Raw genomic sequence first — 14,409 nt, 5'->3', positions numbered from 1 at the left:
CCTCCTGCCCTGCCACGATCCCAGAGGCCCCCACGTCCCGGCCCTGCCCCATGGCCTCACCTTCTGCCCTGCCACGACCCCAGCTGCCCCCACGTCCCAGCCCTGCCTCATGGCCTCACCTCCTGCCCCAGCAACGATCACAGCCGCCCCCACGCCCTGGCCCTGGCCCATGACCTCACCTCCTGCCCTGCCATGACCCCAGCCTGCCCCACTTGTTCCCATCCCTACCAGCCTTCTGTCCCCCATTTGCTCCTAGCCCCCTAGTCTATTCCCCTCCCCACACCTCCCACCTTGGCAGTCAAGTCAGCCTGCACAGGCTTCAGCAGGGGGCGCTGAGGCCCCAGGCCAGCAGTGCAGGGCCCAGGCCCAGGCAGCGGGAGGAATATGGCAGGGGCCGTCTTACTCAGCCCCTCAGCCCAGGGATGGGCACTCGGGCGCTCTGGGGTCAAGGAAGAGGCAGGTGCTGTCCAGGCACAGGGAGGGCATCGGAGGGGCTGGAGCACGTTCAGTGCAAACGGGAGCTTTGGAGAATTTCACAGATACTCAGTCTCGCTGAGCACGCGAGACCAGAACTCTTCTGGGCTCAGAACACAGCACACTTGGGCCAGGCTCCTGAGACCAGGCAGAGCCCCATTGGCCCCAGAGCACGAGGCTGCGTAACTTCCCGCCCCAGCGCCCAGGCATGGACGTGCTGGAGCTGGGCAAACAGCATCTGCTCCCCTCAGCTCCTTCTCAGGAGCAGCTGGGCAGTTCTGTGGCAGGCAGCCTGGCAAAGTGACACGCTACGGAAATCTGGAGCACTAGGCAACCCTCCTGACCGGTGTAGCACCCTATGCCACCTGCCCAAACCAGCCTTGTGAGCTCTGAGCCCTGCCTGCCCCCGGGGAGATGAATCAGCTGCTGCTTGCCCATGGCTGGCACCTCTGGCGTCTGCAGAGAAACCAACAAGCCCTGCAGAGGACAAACGCAAGCCAGGCTATTTCAGGAAGTCCAGACTGAAGAGAAGGGCCCAGGATTGCTGTGAAGGCAGCTCCACACGCCCTTGTGCTGTATGGAAACCAATACAGGCAACGGCTATAAAACTCTTCCACAGCGACCCCTGCCCTGTTCTACTGGGCAGTCGGGACACAGCACCTGCAAACAGATCCCTTGTCCCAGGGGCTCCCAGCCTGCCAGCCGGTTCCCCACCCAGCTCTTTGGGCCACCCTCAACCACAGCAACAAACATCCCTCCACACCTGGGCTGCTGAGCGAGCAGGGGGGCCATCAACCCAGCCAGCTGCCAGCAGGGCCAGGGCACTCGCAGACACTTCCCTGCAGGACACAGCAGAGCCCAGGCGACGCAGCAGCTGCCCCCCGGGACCGTCCAGCGGCACAGCACACACACCTCAACCTGCACTCACTATCTGGGGAGACTCCTCTGTGCCTGCCCCGGGAGAGGGAGGCAAAGCAGATCAGAGCCCTCAGGCAGCCCTTGCCTGCGGGTCAGCCTGCCCCAGCACAAGCCTTTGGTGACACCCTGGCAGACCTGATGCAGGCACTTGCCAGCGATGCCTTGGTGACTCAACTGCCTGCGTTTAGCAGTGCCATGTGGGCAGGGCCCCTCCCCAGATGGTGGCTCACCTTCAGGTCCCGGTGCACAATGCCCATATCGTGCAGGTACCGCACAGCATCCAGGATCTGCCGGATCAGCTGGCTGGCGTCCCGCTCTGTGTAGAACCCCTTCTCCACAATCCGATCAAAGAGCTCCCCGCCTGAGACACTGCAGGTGGAGGGGAGAGCTCCAGGTTAGCCCCCGCCTCAGCCGTGGGACGTGCGTGTCAGGGACTAGCCCCCTGCCAGGCACTGGTGGGACATGTGTCAGGGGCTAGCCCCCGCCCCAGCCGCCGTGGGAAATGCGATTGTCAGGACTAGCCCGCCTGCCGGGCACTAGTCGGACATGTGTCAAAGGACCTAGCCTGCCGCCCCAGCTGCCTCTGGCACCAACACAAGCACAATTCCCCTCCCACTCTGCAGCCACCGGCGCCTCCTTCCTCCACTCACTAGCTGCATGATGAGGTAGGAGGTGACCGCCCAACTTCTCGATAAATGTTCATCCAAGCCCACGATGTTGGGAGCTGCTTGATTCCTGAAAGGAAGATGGGGAGCCAGGCTTATTCTGAGATGGGGGCTTGGAGACAAGGGATACACTTGTGGGGAAGATGGGGGGCTACAGGGGAACAGAGGTATTGTGATGGGGTCGCTGAAGCGGGTGGGCTGTGGAGGAAGTAAGGCTGGGGGGACTGGAGAGTGGAGTAGGCTTGGAGACATAACAAAGGGGCAATCACGGGCGGAGTGGAGGAACCATGGGGGATCACAGAGGAGCCGGGGGGCGGAGGTTGGATAGGCTGGCGATCGAGACGGGCCATTGGAGAGAGTGCGGTAGGGGGAGGGCATTTGGGGAGCTGGAAATTGGGACTTGTGGCTGAGTGATCCTGGCCGTATCGACGGGGTGGGTGGTGGGTGGAATGCAGGATGGGGCAAGAGAGCTGGTGAGCTGTCAGAATGATCAATGAGCATTGACCCTTAGCGCTGCTTGGAACTAGACGAGGTACTGGCGCAGGGGAGCTGCGGGAATAGAGTAGATAAGCTGGGAAGAACATGGGGGGGGTTGAATCATGGTGGGCCGGGGGCGCTGTGTGGAGGGGAATAATTATGGCTGGAATGATTGGGGGCTTGTCCTTGCGAGGACATGGTGAACTCTGATGGTGATGCGGTGAGGATTGGCTGGAGATGGGGGGCTGCGGGGGAGATGGGGGACTGCTGATGGGGGTGCTGGAGACAGGGAAGCCGCAGGTGAAGTGATGAAGGAGCCAGCCCTCGCAGCCAGCCCTGGGGTGCTGTTCGCTCCTCCATGGACAGACGCTTCAGCCGTCACAAGCCAGGCCAGGCCCGGCAAACAACGCAGCCTGGCCCGGGAGTCCTGCAGTCCAGCCAGGCAGTGGGCAGGAGTCCCTAGTGGGGGACATTCCTGGGCACCACAGGTCTCCTCCCATGAACCAGAGATGGGGCACAGGGGTCACCTTTGCTCTCTGCTTGGTCTTGCTCTGCACCCCACCACCCTGAGGCCGCTGCCTGCCCCACAGGAATGCCCTGGGGCAGAAGGGTCCCCAGCCCGGCCCCTGGTGCCAGGGCACAAGGCCAGGACTGTCCTGCCCCAGCTCCTGGGGCCAGGGAGAACATGGGCAGCCATGCTGAAGCTAACGCACGTCCGCAGACTGCCATGCCTACCTGGGGGGCAGCCCAGTCCATGCAGCCCCAGGCTCACACCAGGCAGTGGACACTCCCCCACTCCTCCTGCAGGCCCTGGGCCCAGCAGCGCCAGCCTGCAGAGCAGCTTCTTTGGCTGGAACACGCAGACCAGGCTCCACTCTAACCTGCTACCAGAGGGTCGCCCCACTGCACTCCCCAGCCCAGCAGCGGGTGGGGTTAGGGGTGTCGCAGCTGGGCCTTGGCCAGGCAGGCAGCTCGTCCAGGAGTCCCGGGACATGGCTGGGACATCACAAGGCTCCAGCCTGGGGTTATTTTTAGAAAGACTCTGATAAGCGGCCCAGATGTCTGGATGTGGCTGGCCCAGAGGGGAGTGGCAGAGCTCTGTGAGCAACTTCTGGCCCCTCGTGGCACAAGCAGCTGGGCAGGAGGCGGGGGGGGAACGGGGCCAGCGTGCAGGCGGGATGGGCTCTCTCACGAAGGTGCACACTTGAATGCAGGGGCCGGGGGTGAGCCAGGCCAGCCCTGCACCCAGAGGCAGAGTCTGGCAGTCAAGCTGCCCATACTGGCAGCACCTACTTGTGCAGGACGGCAATCTCGTTCTCCAGGCTGGTCCCCTTCCCCTCCAGGGCCTTCTTGGCAATGCACTTAATGGCCACCAGCTTCCGGCTCGTCCTCTCCTCAGCCAGCACCACCTCAGAGAAGGCTCCCCTGGGGAGAGAAGGGGTGAGCTGGGGCCGGCCCCAGAGGGCGCTCTGGGCGGGGGACCAGGAGCAGCCTGACCGTGAGAAGCACAGCTGGCTGCGGTTGGCATGGTAACAGCCGGAAACCCCAGCTATTTCTAGAAGAGAATGAGGCCTGGGGGGAGGGAGAGGGGGAGGGGGAGGCAGAGACATGCTGCCTGAGTGCTGGGGGGGTCACACCCGAGCCTGCGCCTACACAGCGTCAGGACACGGGGCTGTTGCCGACGTCCCATCTGGGCGCAGAACCAGCCTTGTGCCCTGGCTAGCAGCGCCCCCAAAAACAGCCGGGGTAGGAGCCCCAAGAGCCCACCCTGTGAGATGCCAAGCGCTGAGTCTCCTCCCCCTGCGGCTGTGCCAGAGGCAGGGAAGCCCAGGCTGGGCGGTCAGCGCAGGAAGGGGCTTAGCTGGGCTCCGTCACCTGCTAGCAGGATGCAAGCGAGTCACAGGAGGCCAGGCAGCACTGTGTCCTTGCCCCCCACTCTGCCCCAGGGGCCACCCAGCGCATCCCCCGCCCCCCCCCCGCAGGCTGCCTGCAAGGAGCCAGCCCTGACCCCCAGCCCGGATCATTCATCCTCTTCCACTCTCACAGACAAAGCCCCATCATTGCTCTCCCCAGCAGGCCACACCCAGTGCTAGCGCCCCGAGCCAGCCCTGGGGTAGGAGGACCTGGATAACCAGTCCCCACATTCCCCCCCCCGAGCCAGCTGCACCTTGGCACCAGGCGAGGGGTCCCTGTGTACACAGGACCCACGTCCCCCCCCAGAGCTAGCTGCACCTTGGCACCAGGTGAGGGGTCCCTGTGTACACAGCACCCACGTTCCCCCCCGCCCCCCGAGCCAGCCACACCTAGGCACCCGGTGTTGGGAGATTTATCCCACTCAAGATAGCCCCTTTGGGTGGAGCTCTTGTGCCCCCCCCTCGCCCCCCGTCACAGACCCAGCAGCAAGCTCTCTTGCCAGATCCAGAAGCAGCAGTAGCACATGCCTGGGCCCAAGACAGGAGCCAGCCAAGCTATGCCACAGGGCTTGGCTGGGAGGCTATTTGCACAAGAACATCCTGATCCAGCCCATGGGCCAGGCACGAGATAAGGGCGGATCAGAGCCGCCCATGGCAGCTGGGAAAGGCCCAGCCAGGGAGCGCATGAAAACCAGCTGTACTGGGCTCATCCCACCCAAGCCAGTACCATGCAGTCACACCCCAGCCTGCAGAGGCTCCCACCCCTGCTCCTCCTAGCCAGGAATAGGACACAATGCCAGGAGATGGCACCCAGAGCCCCAGGTGATGGGCTGCGGCTCCCCCAGAGCTGCTCCGGTGCTCAGATAGGGGGATTTAGCAGGAATTCCAGGCTCTGCCCTGCCAGGTCTGGCATTCACGCAGAGTCCATCTGGAGAGGCCGAAGATTAGGGGGTACCCAGCCCCCCTGCTGGAGCGCTGCTGAGTGGGCTGGCCTCATGCAGAGCAGCCTGCCTGCTGCTGACCCATGGCCAGCTAGCTTTTGGCTTGCTCGCTTGTGCTGGAAACAGGAAAAGGCAGAGACCGCCAGGGCCCAAGTTTCCGGAGAGGACAGGAAGTGAAACGTGGTTTATTTAATATTGTGGCATCTGTAACCCCAGTCCCCTGGGAGCCCCATGCTGCCCTCCCATGGAAACCCCAGCCCTGAGATTCCTCCACTGCCCCAACCTTCAAACCCCAGCCCCTAGGATTCCCACCCAGGGGACCACCCAGTGCAAACCCCAGCCCCTAGGATCCCTGCACTGCCTCACCCCACCCCAGCCCAGGGGAGAAGTCAGTGCATACGTTGATCCAGCTCCTGGCTCCCCAGAGGCCTGCAAACCAGCCCAGTGCAAGGGAGTTGGGGATTACACAGAGGAGACCCTGCCAGTGCAGATGGCGTCATTCTCCCAGCGCAGATGGGGTGCCTGCCCTCACCCCACTGGTCAGCGTGATAGGCTGTGAGCTCAGCACCAGCAGCCGAGACCTGGCCACAGGTTTTGGGGCATCACAGCGAAGTAGCTGGAGCTGTTGGAGGAGGACTGTGCAGGAGGACAATGAGGTGGTGTGATGGAGTAGGGACTGTCTGTGTGGGGGATGGGAGAGCAGGGGAGGACTTTAGGGGATGGACTATACTGGAGCCTATAACCTGAGCCAGGTAGGGGGGAGGGGTGCACCACCTTTGTCCGAGAAGCTGGACAAAGGAATCGGCCAGCTGGAGGAGGGGGAGTTCAGTTTCGGTTTGAGGCTGGGTGGGGGAATTCAGGGAAGCCTAAGCTGGGATCCAAGCGCCCTGAACCCCGAGAAGGACTTGACTGAGGGGTCCTGGTTGGGCCTCCAAGCTCTGCTGTAACCTGCATTCCTGTTGCCCAATAAACCTTCTGTTTTACTGGCTGGCTAAGAGTCGCTGTAAGTCTCAGGAAGAGGGGTGCAGGGCCGGACTCCCCCACACTCCGTGACAACTGGTGGCAGCGGCGGGAGATACTGCACCCCGTGGACGGCGCTTCCTGCAGTAAGTGACTGGGGAGCAGTAAAACGAAGGGGTGATTAACCCCTGGGAGTGTGTGCCCAGTGAGAAGGACTTTGCAGTAACAGGGTCCCCCGGGGGATTGCAGCGAGCGGTCCCAGGGGCGGAGGAGTCTGCAGCTCGACCCTAGCAGAGAGGTGGTGACCTCAAGAAGGGCTGGTGCACTAGGGGTCCCCCTGGAAACCGTGGGGAGCGGCGAGCACCCCGACCTGTGAGTGGCCAGCAGGAAGATGTATGCCCAGTGGCCCAAGTGTGACCTGCTGGAGCTGTGCAAGCAGAGGGGGCTGCGCAGGGGGAGACTCACCAAAGACCAGCTGATTGCCCGGCTGGAGGAGGGAGATCACTTGAATGAACGGAGCCCTGTCTCTGAGGGAAGCAGCCTGGCAGATGCAGCGCAGGCACCAGTGTCTGTCCTCACTGGGAGTGGTCAGCCAGCGGCTGAGGGCTTCCCAAGACCCCCCCCTTCCTATGCCTAGGGGAAGGGCGGGGAGGAGCCCAGCAGCTACCGAGGGCACCATGACCCCCCCGGCCAGCAGGGGATCCTCCCGGCGAAGCTCACCCCCTAGCCCAGTGACGCTCGGCATCCATGGAGCGGAAGCGGCTGGAATGGGAGAGAGAGCTAAAACTGAGAGAGCTGGAGGATTGTGAGAGACAGCGAGAACATGACCGGGAGGAGAAAGAGAGACATGGATGACTTCCTGGAGGCCTTTGAGACGGCCTGCAAGCTATACCAGGTAGATCCTGTGGACAGGCTCCGCGTTCTCACCCCCTTACTGGACCCCAAGGCTGTGGCATTGTACCACCAGCTGGGAGAGGAGGAGAAAGGGAACTACGAACTATTCAAGCAGGCCCTGCTGCGCGAGTTTGGGCTGACTCCTGAGATGTACCAGGAGAGGTTCCGGAGTCAGTATAAAACCCCTGAGATCTCATATCTGCAACTAGCCGTCCACATGGAAGGATACGCCAGCAAGTGGACAGATGGGGCCCAGACAAAGTGGGACTTGGTTAAACTGCTGATACTGGAGCAACTGTACGAGCGGTGCCCATCCGACCTGAGGCTGTGGTTGAGGGACCAAAAGCCAGAGAACCTGCGACATGCAGGGCGGCTTGCTGATGACTTTGTGAAGAGCCGGTTGAGGGGTGGCAGGGAGGAGTCCCAAAGAAACAGGCCCACTGCAATGCAGAGAGAGTCATCCTGGGAACTCCCAAAGGGGGAATAGGGAGAACCCCCTCCCAAGGGGAACGCCCAGCGTCAGGGACAACCGACCAGTTCAAGGGGACCAACGGGACATGAGCTGCTATCAATGTGGCCACAGGGGCCACATATGGTCCCAGTGCCCCAGGCTCAAGGACAGACTGAGCAGACCAACCCCACACCGGGTTAACTTGGTAGAGACCCAGTTGGATGAGGGGCAGCGTTCGCAGGAAAGGGGGGCTGGCTGCGTACCACCTGCGAAGGAGGGAGGAGGTCCCCAGGTCAGCTCCTCTGGGGGGCTGGATGCTCCAGGCTCCGGGTTTTTGGTTTACTGGGTGGGCGCGGGGCTGCCTCTCTGGAAAGAGTGCCTTGTTCCCCAGGAGGTAGATGGGAGGAAGGTCACTGGTTACTGGGACATGGGCGCAGAGGTGACGCTCACCTGGCCCGAGGTGGTGACCTCAGATCGGATGGTGCCCAACACCTACCTGACCCTGATGGGCGTGGGCGGGACCCCATTCAAGGTGCCCGTGGTGAGAGTACACCTGAAGTGGGGGGCCAAGAAGGACCCCAAGGACGTGAGGGTACACCCACATTTGCCCATGGAGGTGTTAATGGGGGGGGACCTGGAGGTCTGGCCAAGCAACGCCAGGGGTGCCCTGGTCGTGACCTGTAGTCAGAGTCAGCGAAGGGCACTGCGCCCCGACAACGCGGAAGGTACTCGGTCCGAGGCACAGGACCCTAACCTGGTTGGGGGGGGATGCCCAGGGACACAGCTCAGAAAGGCTGCGGCCTCAGACCCAGCCAGCAAGAGAGAGCAGGTCCCCATCCCTGTCCCAGCTGCTGAGTTCCAGGCCGAGTTGCAGAAAGATCCCTCCTTGCAGAAGCCCAGGGATCGGGCTGACCGCAGTGCGGTACAGACCATGAGGAGAGGTTGCAAGGAGAGGTTCCTGTGGGAGAAGGGGTTCCTGTACTGAGAATGGGCTCCCCCAGGGGAAGTAGAGTCATGGGGGATCAGGAGGCAGCTGGTGGTTCCCCAGAAGTTTCGCCACAAGCTACTGTCTCTGGCCCATGACATCCCTCTCTCAGGGCACCAGGAAATCTGGTGCACCAGGCAGAGGCTGCTACAGAACTTTTACTGGCCTGGGGTCTTAACCCAGGTCCGACAGTACTGCCAATCCTGTGACCCCTGCCAGAGGGTGGGGAAGGCCCGGGACAAGGGGAAAGCAGCTTTGAGACCTTTACCCATCATAGAAGAACCTTTCCAGAAGGTGGCCATGGACATAGTGGGACCTCTGAGCAAGGTGACCTGGTCGGGGAAGAAATACATCCTGGTGGTGGTGGATTTTGCCACTCGCTACCCCGAGGCGGTGGCCTTGTCCTCTATCGGAGCAGACACCATGGTAGATGCGCTGCTGACCATTTTCAGCTGGGTGGGGTTCCCCAAGGAAGTCTTAACGGACCAGGGGTCCAGCTTCATGTTGACCCTGCTCTGGTGCTTGTGGGAAAAATGTGGGGTCCGGCACAACTGGGCCTCAGCGTATCACCCCCCCAGTCCAACAGGCTGGTGGAAAGGTTCAACGGGACGCTAAAGATGATGCTAAAAACATTTATGAACCAGCACCCGCAGGACTGGGACAAGTACTTACCTCACCTGCTGTTTGCGTACAGGGAGGTACCGCAGGAATCTATTGGGTTTTCGCCTTTCGAACTGTTGTATGGAAGGCGGGTAAGGGGGCCCCTAGACCTGCTGAGAGATGAATGGGAGGGGAAGGCCACTCCTAATGGAAAGTCAGTGGTGGAGTATGTCCTGACCTTCTGAGAAAGACTTGCCGAGCTCATGGGCCTGGCCAGGGAGAATCTAGCCCGAGCCCAAAGGAAGCAGAAGGTCTGGTATGACTGCACGGCACAGGCCCGCGCCTTTGCCTCTGGGGATCAGATGATGGTTCTCATCCCTGTGAGGAAAAACAAAGTCCAGGCTGCCTGGGAAGGGCCTTTCAAGGTTATCAAGCAACTAAATGATAAACTAGTGGTGCTGTCAACCAGCACATCACCATGTACCATGTGATATGATGAAGCCATACTAGACAGGGGAATGTTGTGGCCAGTGTGTGGACATTGGGAGCAGGGAGATGACCCCTTAGTGGATCTATCCCTGGACAAAGCTGGTTCCCCCCTGGAGCTCTCCCCTCTCTGACATGCGACTGGCCAGCACGCTGAGATCAGAGGGGCTGCTGCATGTCCACAGCTGTTTTCCAACAGCCTGCGCATAATTGACTAATCACCACCGGCTCATCATTCTCCTATAAGATGCTCCCCTTTTCGGGCACTGTAAAACTGCCCAGCTAGAAAAGAGAGTCAACGACAGTGAGCTCCGGCCCGGGCTGCCTCTCCCCCAGCATTTCCTCCCTGGCCTCCCCAGTGCGTGGCTTGGTCCCAAATAGGCCATGGTCACTCCGTTCTGCTGTGGAATACCAAAAGCTCAATGCCATCACCGTATCTGCTATGCCGACCCATTGCCCAGCATCCACTCGGCTCCTAACAAGCTGGAGGTGCTCGGGACCTCACCGACCATGGATTTGGCTTACCAAGGCTACGCAAGTGCTGCTGGAATGCAGATCCAGCGAAATCTGGCCATTTCACCCTCTGCTCTACGAAATTCTGACCTCCCTTCATGCCTTCAAGAACCAGCCACTGTTCCAGCGACGTGGATGGATCAGTACTAGGGGATGGAGAGTTTTTGCCGTGCGTAGTATATGATCATCTGCATCTCACAGACCTGGGAGGACCAGTGTTCCAGTTAAATGAGTGCGGACCGACTCCGGGAGCAGGTAACGTAAAGCTGAGAAGTGCCATGTGATGGCCTGAAGTATCTTTACACATAAAAGACCATCGGTTGTGGACTCGCTGCCTGAGCTAACCAGCCAAGTGGAGGTGATCAAGACTGGCTCCTCCCAAACAAAAAGCAGGTTCCAGGCGTATTGGATCGGTACGATCGAAGTTCGTCCCACTTATAGCGCCTGGCCGCCCCCCTCACTGAGCTGTGCAAAAAGGAGCCACCAAGTGATCTGGACCGAGCCCAGTGTCCAGAGCCTTTTCGGGCACAAGCAGCTCTGAGCAGTGGCCCATTCTGCAAACCCGATTTTGACAAGCCGTTATGGGTGTTCAACCGACGCCATGAGAACTAGACTGGCTGAGTTTATGAGATGATGAAAGGGGTGAGAGACACGACCATCGTCGTACCTGGGCAAAAATGCTGCCACCCCGCGGACAAATACAGCCATCGAGAAGGAATAGCCTGCATGGTGTGGCCCTCAAGAAACTAGAGCCATAGCTCACTTTGGGCACACTTCACGTGACCACCCGACACTCTCCTGACAGGCTGAACAATGAAAGCCACGCCAGCTCCTGAGGTGGAGCCTGCTCCTGCAGGACTATGACATGGACGTGGTCCATGTGAAGGGAAGTGCCAACCTGATAGCAGACGCGTTGTCCCGGAGAGGGGGCCCTGAACTTCCCCAGGTCACTGGGCAGAGTGACCCCGCTCAGTTCAGTCTCCAAAGGGGGAGAGATGTGATACAGTAGGGACTGTCTGGGTGGGGGATGGGAGATCCAGGGAGGACTTTAGGTGAGGGACTGGATCTGGGCCTGTAACCTGAGCCAGGTACGGGGGAGGGGTTCAGCACCTTTGCCCAGGAAGCTGGACAAAGAAGGGGGCCGGCTGGAGGGGGTTAGTTCAGTTTCGGTTTTGGGCTGGGTGGTTGGAATACAGGGAACTAAGCTTCCTGAACCCCCAGCAGGACTTGATTGAGGGGTCCTGGTTGCGCCTACAAGCTCTGCTGTAACCTGCGTTCCTGTTGTCCAATAAACCTTCTGTTTTACTGGCTGGCTGAGAGTCGCTGTGAGTCCCAGGAAGAGGGGTGCAGGGCCGGACTCCCCCACGCTCCATGACAGGTGGCTTTGGAGGGGCAGCAGCGGAGGTTCGAAAACCTCAGAGTGGGCGAGGGAGGCTGGCCTGGTGGCTGGTCAGAGGCAGGAGTCAGCTCAGCAGCCAACGAGAGAGGGTGGGTTGGCTGGGGACCGACTGCGAAGGGCCTTGGAAGTGCAGACCCACCTCGTGCTGGGTGGGGTAGAGCCTGGGGAGCCAGCGGCTCACACCCCCATCCTCCCAGGGCACCCCTCCCCGCCCTCCACAGTAGCTCAGGGGAGAGCCAGCTGTGTGGGGCAGGGGGAGCCAGCTCATCCAGCGCAGGGAGCAGACATCATGGCAACTAGGGCCCAAGGCCCAGTGCACTCAGCAGGGGCCTGGTGGGGAGCTTCCTGCCTAGCTAAAGGGGGACCCACAGGCAGGAGGGAGGGAGCAGGGGGAGCAGGCTTTCTGGGAGGTCGCTGTGACTCCTGTGCTCTGTCGGGGAGGGACAGGGATGGGGGGGCGGAGCTGAGAATCTGGGGCAGCACAGCAGACAGGGTTTTGGTAGGAGCCCCCCGAAGGACACCCCAAGCCCACGCCCAGCAGCCACGGGGAGCAGCCCCACGCCTGGCAGCCAGGAGGGCCAAGCAGGTGCTCACCAGAGCTGTGGGCTCTGAGGGGGTACGCCAGCCGGGCTAGGGCTGGCGGGGAGAGCCGCCCGGGGACATGTGCCAGGGAGCTGGCTCTGGCCAGAGGAGGAGTAGGATCTACATGCAACTGAGTGCACTCCCCGGCCACCTGTGCCCATGTGCCTCTGGGAGCCCCCCCCCCCCATTTGAGGGGGCGAGACAGCACCACCCGCACCCTATGCAATAGCCATGGAGCGTCCCTCTGGCGGCGAGTTTTGGGAGCCCCTCGTTCTGCTGGCTGCCTGAGCTGTTGTGGACCGTCTGTGGGACCCTGACAGCAGAATATTAGGGACACTCCTTTTGCTGTGTTCTGGGTATGGAAGTTGTGGGGCTGAACCCAGAGGACTCAGATGCAAACCACTCAGATGGGCTTGCTGGCTTCCCCCAGTGGGACGCTCCATCGGTGCTGAGTGCCACTGGGCAGAACTCGGTCTGGGCGGAGGCAGCCAGGGCACAGCCCTGCAAAGTGACAGCACCAGACCATAGTCCCAGGGTCAGGACAGGAAGGCCAAACCAAGAACGAAGTAGCTGCCTAGGGAAAGCTGCCCAGCCTAGAATGGCAGGCTGGCGAGGGGGCAGGGCAGCTGGGGAGCAGCCTGGGGGTGGTGGGGAGCTCTGGGGCTAACAGCCTGCCTGCAGAGCTCACATTGTTCATGGCTGCCGCAGGCAGTCACAAATCCTGGGGCCCATGAACTCTGCCCCATACCCTCCCGCACCACCCCATCAGCCAGGAGATGTGTGCACGGACCGACACTGCCACCAGTGTGATCACTGGGCCTGTCTTAGCTGGAGGTAATCCAATGGGGGGGGTACTGGGGGCCCTGCTCCATTTGTCAAGGGGAGGCTTTGGGGGATCTGTGTAGAGCTTCTGAAGGCTGATTCCATGAACTTTCTGAAGAACTTCAGCCCGGGGCCTGGCCTCCGGCACTAACAGGGACCATAGAGCGTCTCTGGGACAAAGCTACTGGAAACATGCGATGGCTCAGCCCTGGCCATGCAAGGAATCTGCTAAAAGACCTGGTCAGGCTGAAGGAGACCAGCTCTCCCAGGCCGCCGGCAGGGAGCAGGGCCAGGGAAAGGAAGGCTGGCTGAGCACTGGGGCCCACTGGAGCGGAGCAGGAGACCGAGGGCTGCAGGGGCAGTGAGCGTGGGCACCAGGAGGAGGTGCTGGAGGAAAGACGGGCTGAGGGCCCTGGCAGGGCAGAGCGACAGAAGGGCTCCCAGAGCGGAGGGGTTTCCATGCAGGTTTCTCATGGATCTCCCCAGGAATAAAGCAGGTGTGCGAAAGAGTCCCCGAAGGGTTACACGGAATGGACGTGCCCACAGGGAGGATGTGTTTAGGGGTGAGGGTGTCAGGCCTGGTCTTGGGGCCTACGCTCTGGGCCCCACTCCTGATCTGGGGCACAGCCCAAGTCAGGTCAGTGCCTAGACGCAGCAGCCTGGTATGTGTGGACCACGCACTTGCCCTAATCCTGCCTGTACTTCACACATTAATCCAGCGTAAGAGCTTTAGCCGGCCTCAGGGCACCATCCCTGCTCCTGCAGCACCAACCTGCTGAGCCCCCAAACTGTGCCATGCCAAGACAGGGAGCCCGGCCTGCCCCCGCTCAGCGCCTGACGGGGGCCCAGGCAGGACAGAGCCTGGCAGCGCGAGGGCACATGGCTGGTATTGACCCAGGAGGGGATCTCCTGCCATCTCCCGCAGCTGGATGCCTGGCCAGCCCCAGCTCAGCCTCACCCCACCAGCACACCGATGGGTTCTGTCAATATTGACCCAAGCATTCCCGCATCAGTGCCAAGCCTTGGGCTAATATTTGAGGCGGCAGGTTTCCATCCCATTCCGGCCTGTGCCAGCCCCCACACCCAGCAACAGCCCCACTGGAGCCACACGGGGGAGGGGCACAGGGCCACCACTGGGGAGAAAACAGCAACGGTCCCAGAGTCCCACACAGACATCCCCGCTCCCGACAATGCCCCACTGGGACAGGCCGGGGCTGGGACAGTTGGGAGCTCCCCCTAGAGCCAGCCCCCTGCCCTGCCCCCACAGTGCCCCCTGCTGGAAGCTCTCCCAGAGCCAGCACCCTGCCCCACCCCCACAGCGCCCCCTGC

General features: G+C 61.4%; 1 protein-coding gene across 1 annotated transcript in view; it reads right to left on the bottom strand.

Annotated features, from left to right (window-relative positions):
- Positions 1-14,409, bottom strand: part of CAMK1 (calcium/calmodulin dependent protein kinase I) — a 26,261-nt gene that overhangs the window by 4,795 nt on the left and 7,057 nt on the right. Inside the window, exons 3-5 of the mRNA XM_075073307.1 lie at positions 3,828-3,959; positions 2,044-2,127; positions 1,575-1,761 (exon numbers count right to left, since the gene is read on the bottom strand). Of these exons, the coding sequence (XP_074929408.1) occupies positions 1,575-1,761; positions 2,044-2,127; positions 3,828-3,959 (403 nt within the window). The remainder of the gene's footprint in view (positions 1-1,574; positions 1,762-2,043; positions 2,128-3,827; positions 3,960-14,409) is intronic.

This window comes from Chelonoidis abingdonii, chromosome 17, assembly GCF_003597395.2.
Source record: "Chelonoidis abingdonii isolate Lonesome George chromosome 17, CheloAbing_2.0, whole genome shotgun sequence".
NCBI lineage: Eukaryota > Metazoa > Chordata > Testudines > Testudinidae > Chelonoidis > Chelonoidis abingdonii.
Note: the sequence above shows the minus strand (reverse complement) of the source record. Positions and strands in the feature narration are given on the sequence as shown.